This window comes from Barbatula barbatula, assembly GCF_947034865.1.
Source record: "Barbatula barbatula genome assembly, chromosome: 3".
NCBI classification, from domain to species: domain Eukaryota; kingdom Metazoa; phylum Chordata; class Actinopteri; order Cypriniformes; family Nemacheilidae; genus Barbatula; species Barbatula barbatula.
In genome coordinates this window covers 17734428-17755607 of record NC_136764.1, presented here as the reverse complement: position 1 = coordinate 17755607, position 21180 = coordinate 17734428, and the positions used below count along the sequence as shown (strand labels likewise).

The 21180-nt window shown below is 41.8% G+C and overlaps 2 protein-coding genes across 3 annotated transcripts; one reads left to right on the top strand and one right to left on the bottom strand.

Moving 5' to 3' along the window:
* Window positions 1–95: 95 nt before the first annotated feature.
* Window positions 96–16806, top strand: LOC306892112 (nucleoprotein TPR-like). Of its 2 annotated transcripts, XM_079452947.1 has the most exons (51): window positions 96–310; window positions 747–851; window positions 931–986; window positions 1088–1184; window positions 1274–1377; window positions 1691–1855; window positions 1946–2038; window positions 2133–2213; window positions 2294–2381; window positions 2477–2617; window positions 2798–2892; window positions 3266–3463; window positions 3556–3663; window positions 3782–4002; window positions 4711–4871; window positions 4971–5098; window positions 5376–5524; window positions 6234–6396; window positions 6527–6661; window positions 6747–6887; window positions 7159–7330; window positions 7433–7605; window positions 7685–7837; window positions 7921–8037; window positions 8122–8325; window positions 8422–8612; window positions 8757–8904; window positions 9241–9378; window positions 9941–10072; window positions 10179–10309; window positions 10408–10618; window positions 10695–10841; window positions 11464–11662; window positions 11904–12100; window positions 12197–12270; window positions 12362–12552; window positions 12672–12920; window positions 13003–13151; window positions 13268–13345; window positions 13442–13642; window positions 13715–13837; window positions 13927–14014; window positions 14594–14790; window positions 14876–14947; window positions 15050–15141; window positions 15221–15330; window positions 15447–15545; window positions 15646–15805; window positions 15949–16058; window positions 16145–16231; window positions 16560–16806. In XM_079452947.1, the coding sequence occupies exons 1-51, from the start codon at window positions 160–162 to the stop codon at window positions 16616–16618; spliced, it is 7032 nt and encodes a 2343-aa protein (XP_079309073.1). In that variant the 5' UTR covers window positions 96–159; the 3' UTR covers window positions 16619–16806. The 2 variants fall into 2 exon arrangements, 1 of the variants encoding a protein (XP_079309073.1); XR_013786430.1 differs by lacking the exons at window positions 15646–15805; window positions 15949–16058; window positions 16145–16231; window positions 16560–16806 and having other exon boundaries at window positions 15231–15330.
* prg4a (proteoglycan 4a) lies at window positions 16362–20144 on the bottom strand (the record flags this gene model as incomplete). Its single annotated transcript, XM_079451947.1, has 11 exons — window positions 16362–16942; window positions 17244–17372; window positions 17520–17627; window positions 17710–17866; window positions 18000–18139; window positions 18493–18723; window positions 18867–18989; window positions 19071–19133; window positions 19556–19669; window positions 19875–19991; window positions 20072–20144. The coding sequence occupies 11 exons, from the start codon at window positions 20142–20144 to the stop codon at window positions 16836–16838; spliced, it is 1362 nt and encodes a 453-aa protein (XP_079308073.1). The 3' UTR covers window positions 16362–16835.
* Between the last annotated feature and the right edge of the window lie 1036 nt (window positions 20145–21180).

Sequence of the window (21180 nt, the reverse complement as noted above, 5' to 3'; positions counted from 1 at the left end):
TCGGTGTTGTTACCGATCGTTGTGCGCAGCGCCGCGTGAAGGCGAATAGCCTATTCTGATTGGGCAACCCGTCTTCGGTCACGCTAGAGTTTACAATCGCACAAATATGATATAACGGTAGCTAGCCGCTAATGCTAACTGCTACAGTGTGCCGGAGAGATGGCGGCACTTCTGCAGCAAGCTCTGGAGAGAAATGAAATCAGCAAACTGCCCAAAGCTATCCAGAACAAACTCGAGAAGGTTCTCGGCGACCAGCAGACAGAAATAGACGCGATAAATTTACACCACGAGAAATACAAAGCGGACTGTGGTAAGGAACAGCAGGCAGGCCAGGTCATCCAACAACTCAAAACGTTACTGTTAGAATATTGCTACGCGTGTTACGCATTATTGCACAGTTATTGTATAGCCGTAGCTTTAATGAACAAGTTGTCGGTTAAACATTAGTCTGAGCAACTTTACAAATGAGCTTCATTACAGGTTTTGCAGCCGACGCAGATTCTGGTTGACAATTCGGAGTCTGTCATTATATAAACGTGTTTCTGACTAAATGTATGTGTTGCTTTAATTGGAAACTAACTTCTTAGTTTTATGTTTTGCTGTCTATTTGTATCTGAAGTGTTTAGTTGCTGTTAATACTGAGAATCATACAACATTATACTCGTTGACTTGTTTATGAATGAATGCATTTTTAAAACCCCTTACCTGGTTAAAAAGAATCCTGATGTGTGTGTTTATACCTGCAGAGCAACAGTTTTTTAATCTCGAGAAGAAACTCGCAGAGAGTCAGGAGCAGTTTCTTTCCCAAAGTAAAGAATATAACAGTATTAAAGAGGAGAATGCCAGACTATGTAAGTTCATTGTTTTATTTTGTTTACATGTTGTTTTACTGCAGATTGTAATAACACAGACCTTGTGCTTTTCTTTAAGCTGAGGAATTTAAGAAGTTAAAAGATATCGAGGAGGAGCAGGGGACAACACCGGACGTAAATGAATTTCACACTTTGATTAGTTCACACGTATTTGTTTATTTGAGCAGTTAAAATATTAACAGTATAGGAATTATTCCAATGCTTTCCAATTTCAGAGTAAGCCACCAAGGGCCAAATATGAAATCGAGGCAGAAAACCGAGAGCTGTCACGTTTGCTTGAAAAGAGATCTCAAGAAGTGGAAAATCTCAGTGGTATGAATTATTTAAGGCTTCAAAGATGTCATTCACACACAAGTTTGGTTTCAGTTTGGCTGTTGCTGACGTGAGTGTTTATTTTACAGAGGATCTCAAAAGACTCAATGACAAGCTTGTGGAGACCAACAAAGTCAAGATGGAGCTCCAGTTTAAACTGGACGAACTTCAGTCATCTGAGGTTTCCATTCAGGTAAGTAGTGACCCCTTAGGGACCTGTGGAATGACCTGACAAGCAATATTTTTTTTTCTTGGTTTGATGTGCATCCTGTTTAAATAGCAATATTGCACTGAGCATATTAAGGGATCATCCACCCAAAATTGATAATTCTGTCATACTTTACTCACCCTCACATTATTCCAAACCTTTATTTGTTCTGCTAAACACAAAGGAAGATCATTTGTATAATGTCCGTAACCGAGCAGATCTCGCAATCCATTTACTGCCATAGTATAGAATATAATTGGGGATGTCAATGTTATCAATATCTATTCCTTCTCATCAGAATCGCGAAAAAAGAATGGAGCAAGAAAAGGAGCTTCTTCAGAACCAGAACACCTGGCTGAATTCAGAGTTAAAGAGCAAGACAGATGAAGTGTACACACTATCCAGGGAGAAGGGGAAACAGATCCTGGAGCTCAGATGCTCTTTAGAGAGCAAGACCGGAGAGGTTTGAGTCCATTTTCTGAGATTTGTAGCTCTGTCAATAGCTCTAATTGAGACCACGCTAGTGCAATAATGGTATTGTCTTCACACTCAGGTGACCAGACTTCAGGATCAAGTCAACACGCTCAAGAAAAACAATGACAGCCTACAGAAAAGTACTGAAGATCTGATGAACAAGCTCAAGGAGGTTCACCATCATTAATATCAAGTTCATTATTGATTTAGCACTTAGCATTCAGTGGGTTTGAAATTAAACTTTGTTGTGTCTCTTATCATATCAGACTAAAGACCAGCAAACCTCCATGGAGGAGAAATTCCGCAATGAGCTAAATGCCAATCTCAAGCTCTGTAACCTGTACAAGGTCAGTATTGCATGTATTGGGCATTCTTTAATGCTAGCGTGTAGAAAGATTAAGATAAATAAAAATTTTTGTGTCCACAGGATGCTGCCGCCGACTCTGAAGCCAAGAACGCAGAGCTTACCAGAGCTGTAGAAGAGTTCAACAAACTGTTGAAGGAAGCAGTGAGCGGTCTGAACAACTCTTTTGTCTTTTGATTTTAAGGATAAGATAAAAACATTCTGTGATATGTGATTTGATGGCAGTGTTGTTATTTTTGTTAACAGCCAATAAAGTCACAGAAAAGAAGCTTTCAGAACTGCAGGGTGGGAGGGAGAAAGCAGAGTCTGAGGTACAGGAAAATCTCAGGAATCTGGAGAAAGAGCTGGAGAACTCTAATACACGCCTGGCAGATTTTAAGAGAAGAGGTAATGTGAATAAGAGTAGTTTCATGTTTTTTTTTTTAGCAGATTTGGTGTTTGGTGCCACTTTTCATGGTAATTTATTGTAACCTGATACGTTTTGGGTAAAAAAACCTCAGAAATACATTAGATTGTTGAATCATTGTGCAACCGTTCATTCCATATCCATGTTGTGCAATTCATAAGGTGTTCCAGCCTTTACAGAAGAAGAACTGACAAACCTGTCCCCAACTGCAGCTGCAGTAGCCAAGATTGTTAAGCCTGGTATGAAGCTCATGGAGGTATGAAATAACTACTTTCTTAAAGGGATACTTCACCCCAAAATAAAAATTATATATAAATCCAAATCTGTTCTGATGAACACAGAGAAAGATATTTGGAACAATGCTAATAGCCATACTCCCATAGTAGGAAAAAACACTTTATATGTTTTTTTAGAACGTAGAAGACATTTGAGGAATGTAGGAAAGCAAACAGTTTTGGGGCATTTTTGACTACCATTGTATTTTTTCCTACTATGGTAGTCAATGGGGGGGCAAAATCCAATTATATCTTTATAACTTTATTCACATCTTTATCGATACACTGGACTGATACTCACACTGTAAAAAAATAAAGCAGATTAATACAAACAAATCCTGTATTTCCTTCCAGCTGTATAACGCCTTAGTGGAGGCACAGGATCAGCTGCACCTACAGAAGCTGGAGAACAAGCGTTTGAATAAGATTCTAGATGAGATCGTCCTGGAGGTGGAGACCAAGGCTCCCATCCTGAAACGCCAACGAGAGGAATACGAGAACATGCAGAAATCCATGACCAGCCTTTGTTCCAAACTGGAGCAAGCTATGAAGGTCTGCGCATACATGAGACAGCAAGAGTGACGATAATGATGTATCGGACAGACATTAATCTGTTATCAAATCTTATTTGACTTGCATATCAGGAGGTCCATCGGCTGCAGAAAGAAACAGATGAAGCCAATAAGCGAGCGCTGGTGCTTGAGAGAGACAATCAGAGATCAGAGAGACAGTTAGAAGACATGTCTGAACAGGTGAGCCATATACCGCACGACTCTGAGCCCTACACACCTATTTCGGATTGGACAGAACCGTATCGGACAGTTTGACATAAATATATTTTTCTCTTGTTTTCTGCTTTGTATGGTTCAGGTGCGTGTTTTACTGGTGGAGCTGGAGGAAGCTCGTGGTAATCAGGTAGTCCGTGAGGATGTGAACTCTGCGGTAAGCAGCAGCTCTGAGATACAGGGCTCACGGCAAGTGGCCTTCCGCAGCGTCCAGGAGCTTCAGCAGCAAAACCAAAACCTTCTGGCCCAGGTCAGAGACCAAGAAGAGCAGAGAGAAAGAGAGCAGACGCAGGCTAAGGCTGCCAGGTACTGTCTGAACATTCACCCAGAGGTGATCTTGACTCTAGGGCTGTAAAGGTGGCTGTGACAACCCCATCACCACGGTGTAAAGTGCCATGACGGAGGTGAAATGCCACAGGCGGTAGTGCACGTCACTGTGACAAGTGTAATAAAAATTAGTTGCTATATGGATTGGTATTTGTAGCCTTTCAGTTGTGGATGGTTTTATTTAAAAGAATACACATCTTAATCTGGACAATGTTAACATGTTAGTTCCCATCAACATGTAGGAAAAAGTAACTTTATGACAATCTGAATAGGAAAGCCAGGGTAGGTTTAAACCATTTGTTTTAAATGAAATTGTTAAGTACCGCAAGGGTTAATATGCAGCTGACTGAAGTTATCACTGCAACAAGAGCTTTTTTTATTTAATATTTAACTTTATAATATTATTAAGATTTCATTATTTACTGATGTTCATTTAAATGTTACTGCTGTGTGCCGTTTCACTGATGGATTTGCGCATTAAACATGGAAGGATGTTTTTTAAAATGTATTTAAATAGTGTTTCTCTTCCACTCGTCATGTGGTTGCTATACGCAAATATAATAATATCAATATTATTTGTATAAATGTATGCTTCCCAACCCCCGCACTATAAAATACTGCCACCGTCACAGCCCTACTTGAATCATGTATGAAGATCAGTAAAATAATTGTTCTGTGCTCTCTCAGGCAAACTGAGTTGGAACAGAGTCTAGAGAAAGTTCAGAAGGAGCTGCAGCAAGTCAAGGAACAGATGAACCACCACAAGCAGCTGGCTGACTCTGCCGCTCGGCAAAGAGATATGTACCGCATCCTGCTGCAGACAGCCGGAGTGGAGCTTCCAACACAGGGTGAAAACTCATCCGTTACAAGACGTTGCCTTGACTTTTATATTGGCTTTTGATTGCTGTTAACTAGCATGTTACTTAGTTGCTGATGTCTGGATACAGGTTCAGAAGGTGGATCGCAGGCCTCCACTCCTAACAGACCAGGAGTCACACCCACCAGATCTACACCACTGAGGGCTGCGGCTGCAGAAACTGTTCAGGCAACACAGGCCAAAGCAGCGCTTAAACAGGTTTACATAGATAGGAACATTTAAAGCAACAGTTCACCCAGAATTTATTTACTCACTCAAGTTGTTTTAAATGTGTATAAAAGGCTTTGTTCTAACGAACATAAAGAAAGATATTTGGAAGAATGCTTGTAACTAAACTACAAGGAATCTATACAGGAATCTTTTACTATTTTATTTTTGGTAAACTGTTCCTTTAACAACATTTGCTACTTTAACTGGTTAACATTTTGGTTGATCTAACTCTTTAATGCTTATTGTAAATGTTTTTCCTTCATAGATTAACGATGCCTTCATGACATATAAAAAAGAAAAGGCAGAAAACGACAAACTTCTGAATGAACAGATCGAGAGGCTTCAGGGTCAAATGTCTGACCTGCTCTCACAGAAGGCCAAACTTTCCTCTCAGCTAGAGTTTGCTTTCAAACGGTGAGCCAACCTTTACTGTATATCTCAAATCCGTTCAGGAGTGTTTGAATTGTTTCATGCAGGTCAAGTAAAGAATGATCTGCAGCTAGACGTTCATTAAGTAAGGGATAATCCATAGCCAAGAACCCCCCCCATTAACATCCTATAACGCACGGCTTGCTGTGCTATTATCCTGCATATACCATGGTCATTTGCCAAGTTAAAGCTTTTATTGACGTTTACAGTGAAGTTTAAATCAAAGTTATTTTGTCAGTTAATTCCAAATGTAATTAAACTGACTGGTGCTACCCGTGTGTTAAAGGGGTTTAATGCACACCTTTCAGCCAATCAGAATCGAGAATTCAAACAGACCATGGTATTATGGATTTTAATGCACAAGTTGGAGGCCAAGAACCTCTCAACGCAAATTCTATAGCTGCTGGCCGTCGATTATCCCACGCATACCACGGTCATTTGCTAAGTTAAAAATAAGTTCAAGCATTTATTGTTATTTATAGTGTAATTTCTGGATCAGACAGGTCAGTTGATTTAAAATGAAACCGACTGGAACTGTGCATTAATTTTTTAATGCACACCTTCTAGCCAATCAGAATAGAGTATTCAAACAGACCATGGTATAAAAAGAGGAGTAAGTCTATTGAACATAAGTGTTCCTGTCAGGCAACATCAATGCACTACACCTGTACAATTCCTTGTTTGTATTTTGCAGGTACGAGATGCTTCAGGAGAATGTAAATAGCTTCAGACGGGAGATTGAAGCCCTGAGGGAGAAGAATCAGAAGATGACGGCCACTCATCAGAGACAGGAGGAGATCATTCACACAATGACCCAAGACCTGAGAGAAGCCAGTGAGAAGTTATCCATGGCTGAGGTAAAAGCAAGTCTGAACAGACAGCAAGAGTTTTTTGTAAAATAATTGCGGATCTTTTTTTGACATGTGTATTTTCTTTGAGAGCTAATGTTGTCTTTGTAAAATTTGTAATGTTTTATATTACTGCCAGTTGCGTGTTGAGAACACGCGCAAGGAGCGAGACATCCTGAAGCAGGTGGAGAACAGATTGGCCCGGGAGAAAGAGTCCATTCTGACTGAGCAGCGAAACCAGAACCTTTTGCTCACCAATCTCAAATCCATTCAGGTGCAGATTATGTGTATATGTCACCACAGTTTTTTAACAAGAAGGGCGTGAAAAGCGGTTTAACAGTGTTGTCATTATGCTACAGTTGACTACGGAGCGCTCTGAGATGGAAACCAAGCACCGCTACAACAATCAAATCCAGCGTCTGGAGAAGGAGATCATCCAGTTAAAGAAGAAAGTGGAGCAGGAGGTGGAACAGAGACACACGTTGGAACGCAACCAAGATGTAAGGAGGAAATGTGCAATGTTGCAGTGATGTGATTGCTTTTAACCTAACACAATGTTTCCACTAAGGAGATCTGTAATGTTTGGAGAGAGCTGCCTTTTAGTCTTCTTCTTATTCAGAGCAACACAAACATTGTAAACCATGCTGATTCAGTATTTATGCAAGTTTATTCATTTAGGTTGAATTGTAGATGCATTATAAAAGCTTCAACAGTTAACTACAGGGCAGGTTTCTCATTTGTAGAGGTAATTTCTCTCATTGTTTTGGCTAGGCTAAGCTGTTGGAAACTAAGAAGCAGTTGGAGACACAGACAACACTGCATCAGAAGACTAAGGAACTGCTAAGAACTGCTGAACAGCAGGTCACCTCTCTCAGACAGCAACTGAACAACAACGAAAACCAGAGCACAACTCCTAAACCACCTGTCCGAACGTTACCTAGAGGTAAGCATGAACCGGTTAGAGTACAATTGTTTTGGTGAAGATGATGTTTTTCCTTAGTTTTCTTGACTTTTGTACTGCGTTAGATAATGTTGTTGTTTGCAGTTGCAGCTCCTGGCGTTCCTCAGCAGGAAGTGGATGAGCTTCGTGCACGTCTACAACAGGCCGAGGACCAGAACTCTGACTTGAAGGAGCGTCTGAAGAGCACCACCACCAGCGTAGAGCAGTACAGATCAATGGTGCTCAGCTTGGAGGAGTCTCTGAACAAAGAGAAACAGGTAATAATGCCATGGAGATCGAGACATCAAACAATTTTTGTGTGTTATGTTCTAATATATAATTTATTTTTTCTTGCAGTTGGCTGAGCAGGCACGCTTCTCTATTGAAAGCCAGCTGAAGGCAGCACAGGAGTTAAACCAGCAGCTGGAGACCCGCCTGGCAGAAGCAGAGAAAGAAAAACTGGAGCTCCAGGAGGAGAAGATGAAATCTGTGGAGAGCATTGAAGAACACGTATGAAACTCTGACATTATCTGTCGTGCCCCTGGCAGATGTTCAGGGAAAAGTTCTAATGATTAAAGCCTTTGTTGTTTCAGGTGAAGGAACTGAAGAGGAACGTGACAGATATGCAGACAAAGCTGCAGGATGCCCTACAAAGAGCTGCAGCAGCGGTGACCCAAGAGCAGAAAGCCACACAGGATAGCAAACTACAGGTGATAAGAAAAGGTCTAAACAATCCACAGAATCGGAAGATCGTTTGACTCTGTTTACTATTATTAATTTATTTTGGGTTTCAGGCCAAGCTGGCCGCTGAGGCTCAGAATAAGTACGAGCGAGAGCTCATGCTGCATGCTGCGGATGTGGAGGCTCTACAGGCCGCAAAGAAACAGGCACAGATGTCAACGCAGAATCTAAAGCAGCAGGAAGAGAAGGCTCAGAAAGCCACGGTTGAGCTGCGTCAGGGTCGTACTGACTGGGAGCTGCAGGAGAAGAGGTTAAAGGTGAGATGTTTTAACTGTACAGACCTTAAAAAGATGGGTTAAAACGGATATTACTAGAAACATTTCATGCTTATAATGTTACACTTTTTTCCTCAGGAGGAGCTGTGTAAAGAGAAGAAAAGAGCAGAGGAGCTTCAGAAACAGAACACAATGCTCCACGAACAGATGGAAAACCTCAGCAGCAAGGTTTCTGCATCCGCCCAACAGCAGACGGCCAAAGAGAGCAGTCTGAACATCTCCTTGAGCGAAGAGGGCAAGTCTCACGAGCAGATCCTGGATATCCTCAGGTAAATAAATATCCTCCCAGTTTGCTGTATCAAACATAATCTTATTAACACCTTAAATATTTTGGATCAGTGGCATGTGCCATTACCAGTCTGTCTTGGTTACAATATGTAAGGTGGTTCAGCATAGCTTCCCGTTTCCCATAGGTTTGTTCGGCGGGAAAAAGAGATTGCTGAGACACGCATGGAGGTGGCGCAGGTGGAGTCGCTGCGCTATAAACAACGCATGCAGTATCTGGAGGGAGAGCTGAAGGAACTACAAGAGAGTCTGTCTGCAGAGAGAGAAAAACTACAGGTCATCATTTCTTGCATTTTAGGGCCAGTGTAATGCTGCCGTCACATGCTTTCAGGAATTCTATAGTTCCCACTTCAACCTGGAAATACTTTATGGAATGGTGCTCTTTTATTGTTAACAGTAATATCTTAATGTTATTAATGTTACTAAATCCCGACATTACTTCCGGGTTTGTGGTGGGAAATATCCCTCCGAGGTGTCTTGAATGTACTATGTCGAAATGCTCGGGCAAACATTAAGAATGGAAGAATAAATATTGGATTTTGACATCACCTTTAAGGCCCTGTGGCTTGATGTATTTTAAAAGCACAACTAATAAACTATTTTGGTCTTCAGGTTACTGCAAAGACTTTGGCACAGCAGGAAGACATGATCAAGCGAATGGAGAGTATGAGTGCTTTGACTGAGACCAACAAGATGCTGAAGAATGAGAAGAACAGACTGGAGCATGAACTGCAGCAGAATCAGGCCAAGGCAAGAACTCAGGAGCACACAGTGTGATATTTCCATATACAGCCGAAAAATTATGAGATTTTTCAGAAATTGTTTCTGAATTTACAATTTATAGGTATGTGTTTAGGTAAAATTACGAATCTTGTTTCACTCTGTGAACTACTAACAGTATTTCTTCCATATTTTAATTTAAAATATTGTTAAAATATTGATTATTTAAAATAACAGAAAGGTTGCCGTGTTTTTTCAGACCTCAAATACTGCAAAGAAAACAAGTTAATATTCACTAGTAATACAACAGTAATATTTGTACGTATTTAGGAAAAGTTCAAACATTATTTTCTGTGTGATAACATAAATTCTTATCACAGTTATCATGTGTCAGTCTTTCACATTGCTGTTGGATGCCTTTGTCAACCCTGAGGTTTTATTTTGTTGAAATTCAACAGACATTGGACTGGATACATACACAATACATCTAGAAATGCTGATTTAATGCAAATTTGAACTGCTGCTTTATATCAGTTTAAGGTTTAAGGTACTAAATGAATGCATGACCTTGATTTTTGTGTCGTGGGTATAGTTGCGTAAGCTGGAAGCAGACATCCAACCCCTGCAGGAATCTAACGCTGAGCTGAGTGAGAAGAACCGCATGTTGCAGGTGGAGAAGAGACTCCTGGAGGAGGATGTCAGACGCTTGAAAACTCGAACCCAGGTCTAATGTTCTCCCTGCTTGTGCATCATGTAGAATCTTATTATTTTATCTCCAGTAGATTTGATGTATATGAAGAGTTTAAACTTAATTGACCATTGTCCTACAGCAACTGCTGAGCCAACAGAAGGACAGCGATCAAGAGGAAAGTAAGAAGCTAAATTCTGAGAGGGAAACCCATCTTAAGCGCATTCAACAGCTTGCTGAGGAGACGAGCAAACTGAAGAGTGAGGTGGCCAGGTCAGTTCCATCCTCATAACACCTCTAACAGTAAAACTCCTGTCGTCTGTATTTTAGATGTGGTTAAGAGAATTCTCTATTTTCTTGCTATTAAACAGGAGCCAAGCTTCCATCACCACAGCTCAAAGCCAGGTGCAGAACCTGCAGGACAACTTAGGGAAGATAACCACAGAAAGAGACCGTCTGAAAAAGGAGCTGGAGGCCAAGACTCTAGACATTCAGGAGAAACTCAAAACCATCACGCAGGTCAAGAAGATTGGCCGTCGCTACAAAACTCAGTATGAAGAACTTAAAGAACAGCATGAGAAGGTACACCAGGACAGATTATTGGTAAACTATCAAGTGCCATATGTTTCACTGTCTCATACGTGTTTTCCTCTGATAGATGGTGGCAGAGACAGCTGCTAAGCCTGCACAGGGGCAGGAAGACAGCCAGGCCTCCGTGCAAGAGATTCAGAACCTGAAGAGCTCACTGAGTCAGGCTCAGATCAAAACCTCAGAGCTGGAAACACAGCTGGAAAACATGCAGAAGGTACTCAATTGAGGTTTAGTGTGCTGCTCGGATATTCCTATTTGCCGGTTTGACTGTGTTCCTGGGAACATTCATAAATATTCGGTCCTCAGGTAGTCATCTTCATATCACAAGCCTATACATGTCTCTTTCTTCTGAGAAACACAAAAGAAGATATTTTGTGTCCATACGATGGATGTAAATGGCGGGCGGGGTTGTAACCAACATTTATTTTACCAAATATTGCCTTTTGTGTTTACCACTTTAATATCTCTTGATGCTCTGGCACCTTGTTGAGTTGAATCTGATTTCAATAAATCGTTCTACGCAAGTGTTTATGTAAATCTGAATTGCTGATTACTTTTACAGAGCCAGGAATGTTAAATATTTGACCAGATCTACTGTGTGACCGTAAACAGCTCTGTTAAGGGCTCTGCGGCTTTGGCTCACTGATCAAAACTAAAATGAGAAGTCATTTAGGGTTGCTTATTAACTTTTGAGACAGTGATGTCTGAAGTGAGTTTCTGTGGGCTTTTGTTGAATGAGTGGGTGTAATTAAGTAGTGTTTGTTGATGCTCTAAGTGATGAAATAAGCACTGTATATAAAATACTTGTATAGTGATATTTGTTTGTGCATGAACAGACAGTCCAGGAGCATGAAGCAGAGGTGAAGACCCTCCAGGAGCAGCTGGCACAGATGCAGCCAGAGCTCAACCGCATGAGGGCGGAGCTACAAGAGAAGAGTAACCTGGAGGAGCAGCTACGACAACAGATTGCAGATAAAGAGGAGAAGACCAAGAAAGCCTTCATGGGCGCCAAGCAGAAGATCAACCAGCTCAACAGTGAGTGTTCCAAGTAAATGACCTAACCATAATGCTGTAATTCTGTCTTCATTTACACACCCTCAAGTTGTTCAAAATCTTAATAAAAGTATTTGTCCTGATGAACACCGAGAAAGATATTTGGAAGAATGCTTGTAACTAAACAGTTCTTGGCCAGTATTGATTTCCTTAGTAGGAATTTTGCTTTAAGAATTGTTGGGATGGCCTCGATAAGGCAGGTAAACATGGATGTTTGTGTTAGGTGCTAAAGAGCAGCTTTCAAAGGAGAATGAGGAGCTGAAGCAGCAAAAAGAGGAGTTGGAGGTGAGGATGGGTGCGCTTAAGTCACAGTATGAAGGCCGTCTGAGCCGACAGGAGAGGGAGCTGAGAGACCTCCGTGAGCAGCAGGAGAGACATGGCGACCAGAGAGACGAAGCTCAGGAGCCTGGTCAAAGCAAGGTAACCACACACACACACATCACCACACTGACTGATAAATGACACTTTGGTGTCTACGAAAGTATGAAATAAGTTTACATCCAAATACTTTGGCAGGTTCAGGAGGTTCAGAGGTCATCAGAAGCCCGACAGGTTACTCTCAAACCCACACCTGCTGCTGACAGAGGAAGGTAATAGAAGGACGTCTATATATAGCTGAGACTCGAGATGGTGTCTCCTTAATTCCAGAAATCTTCAGTATTTCTTTCTATCTGTAAACAGTGCCAGCACATCAGAGCCCCCCACCGCTAACATTAAGCCCACACAGGTTGCCGGTGCCCCAAGTAAACCCTCACCCATTGCAGGAAGCAAGTCCACCCCTAGGGCAAGCATCCGTCCAATGATAACACCAGCTCCAGTGACCACACCTACTGCCACAGTCATGCCCACCACGCAAGTTGAAACACAGGAAGGTATGCCTAAATGTTCCTATTCCCATTCAATGTTTCTTTGGCAATTATTAAGCATAGATCTTTATATTGGTGGGTTGTTTTTTTGTCAGTATAAGATTGTTAATGGTTTATCTCATCAGCCATTCAGTCCACTGAGGGACCAGTGGAGCATGTGACTGTTTTTGGCAGCACCAGCGGCACAGTGCGCTCGACCAGTCCTAACATCCAGACCATGCAGCCAATCCTCAGCCTGCAGCAGAATCAAGCCACCGCCTTTGTCCAGCCTACTCAACAGCAGGCCAGTCATGAGGCAACAGCTACTATTGTGGAGCTAGTACATAGCTCACAGATGGAGAGACCATCCACCTCCACTTCTGTCTTTGGCACAGGTGCAATAAACACTCACATAATTTGTCTTTGTCTATTTTGCTATGTCGATGTAAGTCACTGAGTTTGTGAATGTTATGTCAGTGTCGGCCACAGCAGGCTCATCTGTGCCCAAGCGTGTGCGTGAGGAGGAGCAAGAGAGCTCCAGTGAGGTCACAGACACCACACAGGATGACACCGCCCACCCCCCTATATCCAAGAAGCTGCGCATCATAAGACGTGTGTGTCTGGAGGTTAGCAGCGAATGTATATCTACTTTGATAATGTTGTTCTGCCAGTAAAACTCTTTGTAAAAAATCGATTTACGTTTTGGATACATGATTGATCCTCACACAATGCGTTTTTGCAGGATGCTTCAGGTACAGAGGAGAGCAATGATGCTATGGCTGAAGCTTCAGACAGTCAGCAGCCTCCAGATGCCAGTGAGGTACCAGCTTTCTCCCCCACCTCCCACTTAATGTGTGGCTTAAATCTTTTGCTCTGGGAAGCGGAAAATCTGATCTTGTCTCTTTATACCTTACAGGTAGCCTATCCTGTGTTAGGTGAGGGAGATGATGAGTCTTTGTCTCAATCTGTCCCAATGGATCAGGTGAGTGAGTCTCAGCCTTCTGAGTCTCAGATCAGTGGGCAGGACTCGTCTGAGGAGTACAGACAGGAGGTCATTGTCATAGAGACAGACAGTGCCACTGATGAGGAAGAGGAGGAGCAGGAAGAGACGGTACAGGTCAGTGTGCGTGTTCTAGTCTGAGCAGCACCTGAGACTGCTGGTGGTATTAAACATTCATAATCTATGCAGTATGAAGATGATGATGCTGAAAACGAGGAGGATGACGAAGATGGCGATGGTGGGATGGCAGAAGGGGCAGAGGAGAGTAATGAAGGGAGCGGAGATGGAAATGAGGCCTATGGGGGGGACGAGGTGACCTGGGATCCCATTTTTTTGTTTTTATAAGTTTCTGTTAGTCTGTACTTTAGATGGATTGCTCATTCGTTATGATGTGTTTACAGGGCGGAGGGTCAGCAGATGCAGGGGTCGACAATGAGGGAAGTCAAGAAGCGTCTGATTGTATCCAGGAACAGGCAGATTCTCAGAGTGGTAAAGTTAACACACAAATACTTAGTTATTAATTAAAAATTAAGATGGTTTCAAAGCTACAACAAAAGCAAACGTTACTGCGCATGCATGTTTTGTGGTCAGAACTTCACTTCTGTTACACATCTGTAGATTATTTCAGAAAACATGCAAAAGGAATAGTTTACCTTCAAAATGAAAATTCTGTCGTCATTTACACGTCCTCTCGTCATTTCAAACTTCTATGACTTTCTCCTGCAAACACAAAAGAAGATATTTAAATAAATGTCAGGCAACAGAATGCCATTCGTCCCCATTGACTTACATTGGTTTTGTGTCCATACTATACAAGTCAATGGGGACCAATGGCTGTTGGTTACCAACATTCTTTAAATATCTTCTTTTGGGTTCTGCAGAAGAAAGAATATCACAGAGATTTAAAATAGCAAAGGGGTGAGTAAATGATGACAATTTTGAAGGTGAACTATTACTTGCATATGTAGTATGCTAAATATTACGAAGAATAGCGGTCATATAATTAGTCATATATTTGTCATCCATTTATGTTTCTATAGACGTGTATTTATTCATAAAATTTTGTAGGTGAAACTAGTGTCAGCACCCTGCAATCTTTTTCTGCTGCTGAGCCTGTGAGGGAGCACCAGCCACTTCCCAGCATCACCACCACCACTTCCTCCCTGGGATCTCGCCTGCCCCAGTCTCCACGCAGGCCGCATCACACCCCACCCCCACGCCTCAATATCCACCCAGTCCCTGAGCTTGGTCCCCCCATCATGCAGGTATAAAGAAAATAATCATGTAGATGACATACTTGCATCAAAGAAGATGAAATGATGCTTAATTCATATGTATTCGGTCTAACAGAGACAGTCAGGACAGAGCAGACGACCCTCAATGAGTCGGGCACCCCAGCTGACACCTGGAATCGGAAGCATGGTGAGTCTTGTCCATGCAACCCTCCTGCACCGCATGGCAATATAAACGAGTTTCATATTTAGGGCTTTAAAGTTGACTTACATAGTCTTTCTGTTTCTACAGCAACATTTCTTTGATGACGATGACAGGATGGTTCCTAGCACTCCCACCCTTGTGGTTCCACATCGCACAGACGGCTTCGCAGAGGCCATTCAGTGAGTACTTTTTACACTGTTTTAAAAGCGTGGGAGGGGATGTGTCATTAAACCGCTTCATTAATGGATCTCATCTCAGTTCCCCTCAGGTGGCCGGAGTACCTCGCTTCCGTTTTGGCCCTCCTGAAGACATGATACCCCAAGCTAGCTCGTCTCACTCCGACTTGAGCCATTTGGCCACACACGGAGGTGAGACACACCATCACTGATTCTTTAAAGGATTTAACTAGAAATAACTTTTACAAAACTTGGTGGGGTTATTTCATCCAAAATGGAAGTGACAGTTAATGTCTTCTAACCTGTAGGGTTGGGCATGTATGAGTGTGCTCTCTTCCTGCCTACCCATGATGAGGAGTCTGGAGGCAGGAGTGTGCCCACCACCCCTCTACAGGTGGCTGCTCCAGGTGAGTGCCTGCTCAGTGTCTAGTTTCTATTTGTTTGACATCTCAACTGCTGATCAAAGACATGTCTGACTACTCTATTCCCTAATTCATTATTTCACAGTGACAGTATTTACAGAGTGCCACCCGTCTGATGTGTCAGAGACAGCCTCCCAGTCTGTTCCTATGGTGAGCACATCCACTGGCGGTATGACAGCCACAGGGGAAAGTGTTCCGGGAGACGATGGCGATGACGTCTTCGTGGCTGAGGCTGAGAGTGAAGGGTGGGCAGTTTTACTGTTCCTATTGCTCGGTTATGGAATCATGGATTTTAACACACCCATTCCATGCAGTATAAAGTGAATGGTTCACTGAAATATGAAAGTTTAAAATGCTTATATAATTGGATTATTATAATTTTGCGCAGGGTGAGTAGTGAGGCGTGTCTAGAGAGCCAGTCGGAGATGGAATCTGCACAGCCGACTGATGATGCAAATCTGCCCTCCACCAGCCAAGAGCCAACGTCCAGCTCTGCAGGTACACACAAATTTTACTATCATGCTGATTTCATACAAACAGAACACCGTTGATCTTTTTAATCACTGTTTTTCTTCTCTTTGTAGACACTAGTAGCACCAGTACAGGACAGGTCAAACCTGCAAGTCGGCTCACACCCCAGCACCAGCTGCCCCGGAGGTTTATCAGAAGAGGTAAGCAAGACCCCCAACAATCACTCCACCTTCTCTACAGATCACAGACACAATCCACTCCCATTTATTCACACTCACACCAGGAAATGATTTACCACCTCACATACAGTAAAGTAAAACAAGCATTTTTGAAGCTTTTATGTTTTTAATGAAGCAAAGGATATTTGAAATACACAAAAGCATTTATTTGCGTCAGGACATTACGCAATCAAAATTTTACATTTGGATGTTTTCTAGAAACTTGCTTTAAAAAGATGCATTGTATATTTAAAGCGTAAATATTGATGAGTTATCTGACACATCTCTAACACAAGTTCTTATCTTGCAGGTGTTGGTTTTCCTCGTGGAGGTCGGGGTCGAGGTGTCAATAGGGGCACTCCCTTCTAAAGCCACTACACTTTACAGTGTCTGCCCAGCAGTAACACTGATCACGCATTCATAAAGATCAGCCTAACGTCCTTTTACTTGTTTTTATTTCATTTAAGAAGCTTTAAAGCAGTCAACTTTTTTGTATTTTGTGAGTTATCGTCCTAACGCTATGTTCAATAGTTTTGCAAATAAATGGAGAAATCTCTCTTGCTGTTGTCTGGATAGTTTGAATGTTTCAGGGACATCTGAGCCAGCTTCTGATTTCATTCTGCTGGGAGGAACTGCTGGCCGGAGCTGCCAAAGTTGGCAGATCACCATTGATCTTGATGTTGAAGATTTTAGCTGTAGAACACAGAGTACTTCATAACTTTCTCAAAGTACTCAAAAACTTCATAACTTAAGATTTTAGGAAATGTTTATATAAAGGGGCAGTGTTCCAGTGATACTTCAACTAATTTATGAATTAGACTTACTAAAACTCAAACCAAAATGTACAAAAATAACTAAATAAAGTAAGGAGGTAAGATTAAAGTCTATAGAAACAGTACTGTAAATAGTTATTTTCACAGAAATTCTCCTGCAAACATCCAAAAGGTACAGGAAATGCTTTCTATCAATTGAGAGACAAAACGTCTGTACTTACGCCCAGTGAAAACAAGGTAATCGAAGCCATCTGGCTTTCTGGAGTTGGGTACGGACATGGCTGAAGTCACAGGAGTGGGGAAACCCTTCCAGATGAGGGTAATATTGATCTCTCCTGACAACTGGATTTCTGTCAAAAGATCAACACCAAATGTCTCGGTCAGAGAACAGCCTAACTAGTAGTTTTTTTAAAATTCATAAAAATTTTGCTAATAAGTCATCTTCAAAAACAATTCAACTTTAAAAATATCTCTAATCAAGCATAAGTGCAGGATACCTGCTTGTCTGGCACGCCGGAGCTTGCCATAGACTGAGTTTTTGCGACTCCTTGCAGAGCAGGTAGGTCCACTTCCAGGAGGATAAGCAAATTTCTGAGCAATTCCTCCTGATTAAAAAACACAAGCTTTAAGGTTTCCGTTTGAGCAGTCTATGCACACATTACAGTTAGGATAAAGCGAAGTTAGCACCTTTCTTGAAGAAGTACACAATCTCAGGCCTCTTTCGAGTGGCTGGTACGGACAGAGCAGCAGTGATCTCTCCAGTGAGCCCACCAAAGTCCTTAGACACTGATCTGGGAGATTCAGGAACCATCACACCATTCTCAAAAACCCAGTAGTTTTCACCCTTGAAAAGAGACCGAGTTCAGACAAAAGAATTACAATTCTCATGTTATTCCAAACCATCATTTTCTTCTGCAGAACACAAAAGAAGGTTAACATATTGTATGTTGGTTAAATTCTATGTTGTTGTTCAGTACCTTGATGAGGTAAGTTTTCCCCTGGCAGTTGCAGCGTGTGAAGGCAGTGTCGATGGGGGACGGGACACCGAGCTCTTCTGTGATGCTACGAGCAGGACCAGCTCTTCTAGTCTTGGGATTCAGCAACCAAAAGTGGTGACCTAAGATGCATGATTTTGCTTAATCTCAGTCGCAGTTTGAATTTACATTCCATAAAATTGGAAAAGGGGATTTTAACCTTTGAAAACAATGATTGTGCCATTGAAAAGAGTTGCCAGTCCATCGATAGGAAGACTGCTGCAGATATCAGGGTTGGGATTTGCATCTTAAGAAAGCATAAACAAGTGAAGGTCAAGTTTAATGCAATGCAAGTGACGAGTCATTTTATTTATATTGTGCTTTTCACAATATAGATCATTTTAAAGCAACTTTACCGTAGAACTGCAAATGTTACATATTGTAAATACAGTAGTTACTGTCAGATATGTGCACAAAATCAGAGGAGCTACGATACCTAATCCTGAAGGGGGGCTTGCTCCCATGGCTTGGGCGATGTCTGCAGGAGTTCTGGGTCTACCTGAACCAGGGACAGGACCGCTGGATGGACCATCACCTTGTCCACTGACAGAGAGAGAGACCAGTACGGGGATAGTTAGGGGTTGCCCAGAAGGTCCTCCTGCCTGTCCTGGTCCTGGAGCTTGACCAGGTTCTGGCAGAGGGAATCCAGAGGGGCTGGGGGGGATGCCTATGAGAAGGTTATATTTGGTTATACATTCCATCTAATGGCACTGGTGAGTATGTACATCTGCAGAGTCTTTTCCCAAAGCAAGTTAATAAGTTAGTATGTTCTATTTCAATTTTAATTTAGTTTTTATTAAATGGTTTCACCTGGCAGGTCAGAGGGGGTCATGGGGACATAGGTGCTGGGGTCCTGGGCGACAGGAGCTCCAGCGATGAGTGCAGGGGTGTCTGATGGAGCCATCAAATTCAGCCTGTCCATAGCATCGGCCCCTAAAACAGAAAATCACGATCATACATGATGAACATACAATAATATGTGTGCATCTACTGCCCCCTGCTGTCTGAACTTACCATCTCTCATGAGATGTGGGTTTTGAGATGCAAGACATGCAGCCATACAGTGGTCAGGATAGTCTAAAGATGAAAACACAGCAGGTTCAATGGGAATAGATCACGCAACAATTTTGATAACAATCAATAGATTTTATATTAATACCGGTTTGGTTGTTTAACTTTGAGCTTCTTGCAGCTTGTAAGTTGGAGAAAGCGTCTGTGAAATAAACACATCAAAACAATGGAAGCAATTGGAATAACATAAGGACAACAAAAAGCAAAAGTGCATTTAAACTGGTGTCATATAGCCGACCACAGTATACAAAGCTATGTTTTTTTAAGGATAAAGATAGAAGGCAGAAATAATCGGTCAGGTGCTGACGGAAGAGATGTGTTTTCAGCCGATTCTTTAAGATGGTTACAGAATCTGCTGATCTTGTAGCAGCATGCAGATGATTCCACAAATGTGGATACTATCCAACTGTAAATATGTTCTTTGTTACCACACTGTGCGTGGTAGTCGGAGCAGCAGGTGTTGTAGAGAACACAGTCTGGATCACAGGTACACTCCTTTCCACGAAGAAATGTCTCTCCACACCGACCCCTGCACGAGTCACCTGTCAATCACAACATCAAACACATTCAATTCATTTAATTAAAATACAATTAAAAATGGTCAAATTAACACTCATAGTGTACGCTCTCAAAGTGGGGACATATATATATATACACTGTCGGATATAATTTGACCTTTTTTACACTGCCGATTTTGAAATGTGCATTAAGATTAAGAAGCCTTTAGATTTGAATTGAGGGTTTTACCCATAGTGCAGACTTCTTCAAAGTCCTTACAGCACTCGCCGTGGACAAAGCAGTTGTAGTCGCAGTTACAGATCTGACCACGAGCAAACGGCTCGTCACATCTGCCCCTACAGCTGCCTGCACGTAACAATACACGCTTGCTTTAGCCTTTAACCAAACATCACCAGAATCGAGAGATATCAATAGATCTGACTCACCTTGGGCAGCACACAGAGGCAGGAGAACACAGACCAGTGCCACGAGAGATGAAACCAGATTGGATCCAGTCATCTTAATAGCCTCCAAAGTCACGATTGATATTAAAACCTATACCCAAGAAAGACTTGATTGCAAAACACTGAAGATTTATCATTTGAAGATAATTGGATAAGAGATGGACCTACCGAATAGAAGCGCCTTCTTTAACTCACCTTCTTCTGTTCTTTGAGAAGTTTGCTTCTTTTATATCATCCAGCAGCTGGATTTCTCCTGTTGGTCAGAAACTTGTTTAATTATCCACCGCAGCCCAATTAAAGCGTGATGATGTAAAGACTGGAGGATCATACCTCCTACACACACATTCATAATCCAGACTACACCAGCAACATGCTGGCAGAAGAGTCAGTGACCTCTATTAACATATTTGGATCTCAATGTTCCTCGTATATTAGAAATGGAATAAAATCATCACTTTAAAATATTTGGTTGTCCAGTGGATCTGTTTTCAGTACATGTCAACTCACTGTCCAAAAAGAAACCTTTTAAATCACAAAACAAAGACCATGCTGTGCCATGCAGATGGTGTTTGACCTTTCACGGATAACTTTTTATTGCTCAGTGGTTGCTCCTTCAGTTCAGGGAGACTTAATGGATCTCGGCGGTATCATTTAACAAATAACTCACATGTCTCCCCTAAAATGTCTTTATGGGAAAACAGAAAAAGGCTAAATGGTATGTCACAGCAATGAGTGAGCTACAAAACGCATGTGGAATACATAGCTCATCACTTGGATGAGGTCAATTTGATCAGAAATATTTGGCTTTAGAGTCCAGGCTTTAGCATTCTGGCAAATCTGAGCACAGTTTGAAACATTGTTGAGATCTGTTGAAACACTAGAGAAGACTTACGTTATGTGTAGACAAATAATTAGAATGACATTGATTTCCGAACTCTTTCTGATCTTTTAATGTATTTGGAAATGAAAGATAAGCTGTCTATTGACATATGGTCCACTTAGTAAAACTGAGATAGATTTCTGACTGGGTCCCAATCTTGACTTCTTGTGGGGATCATATAGTGCTTTATTAATGTTTGGTTGACATGTAA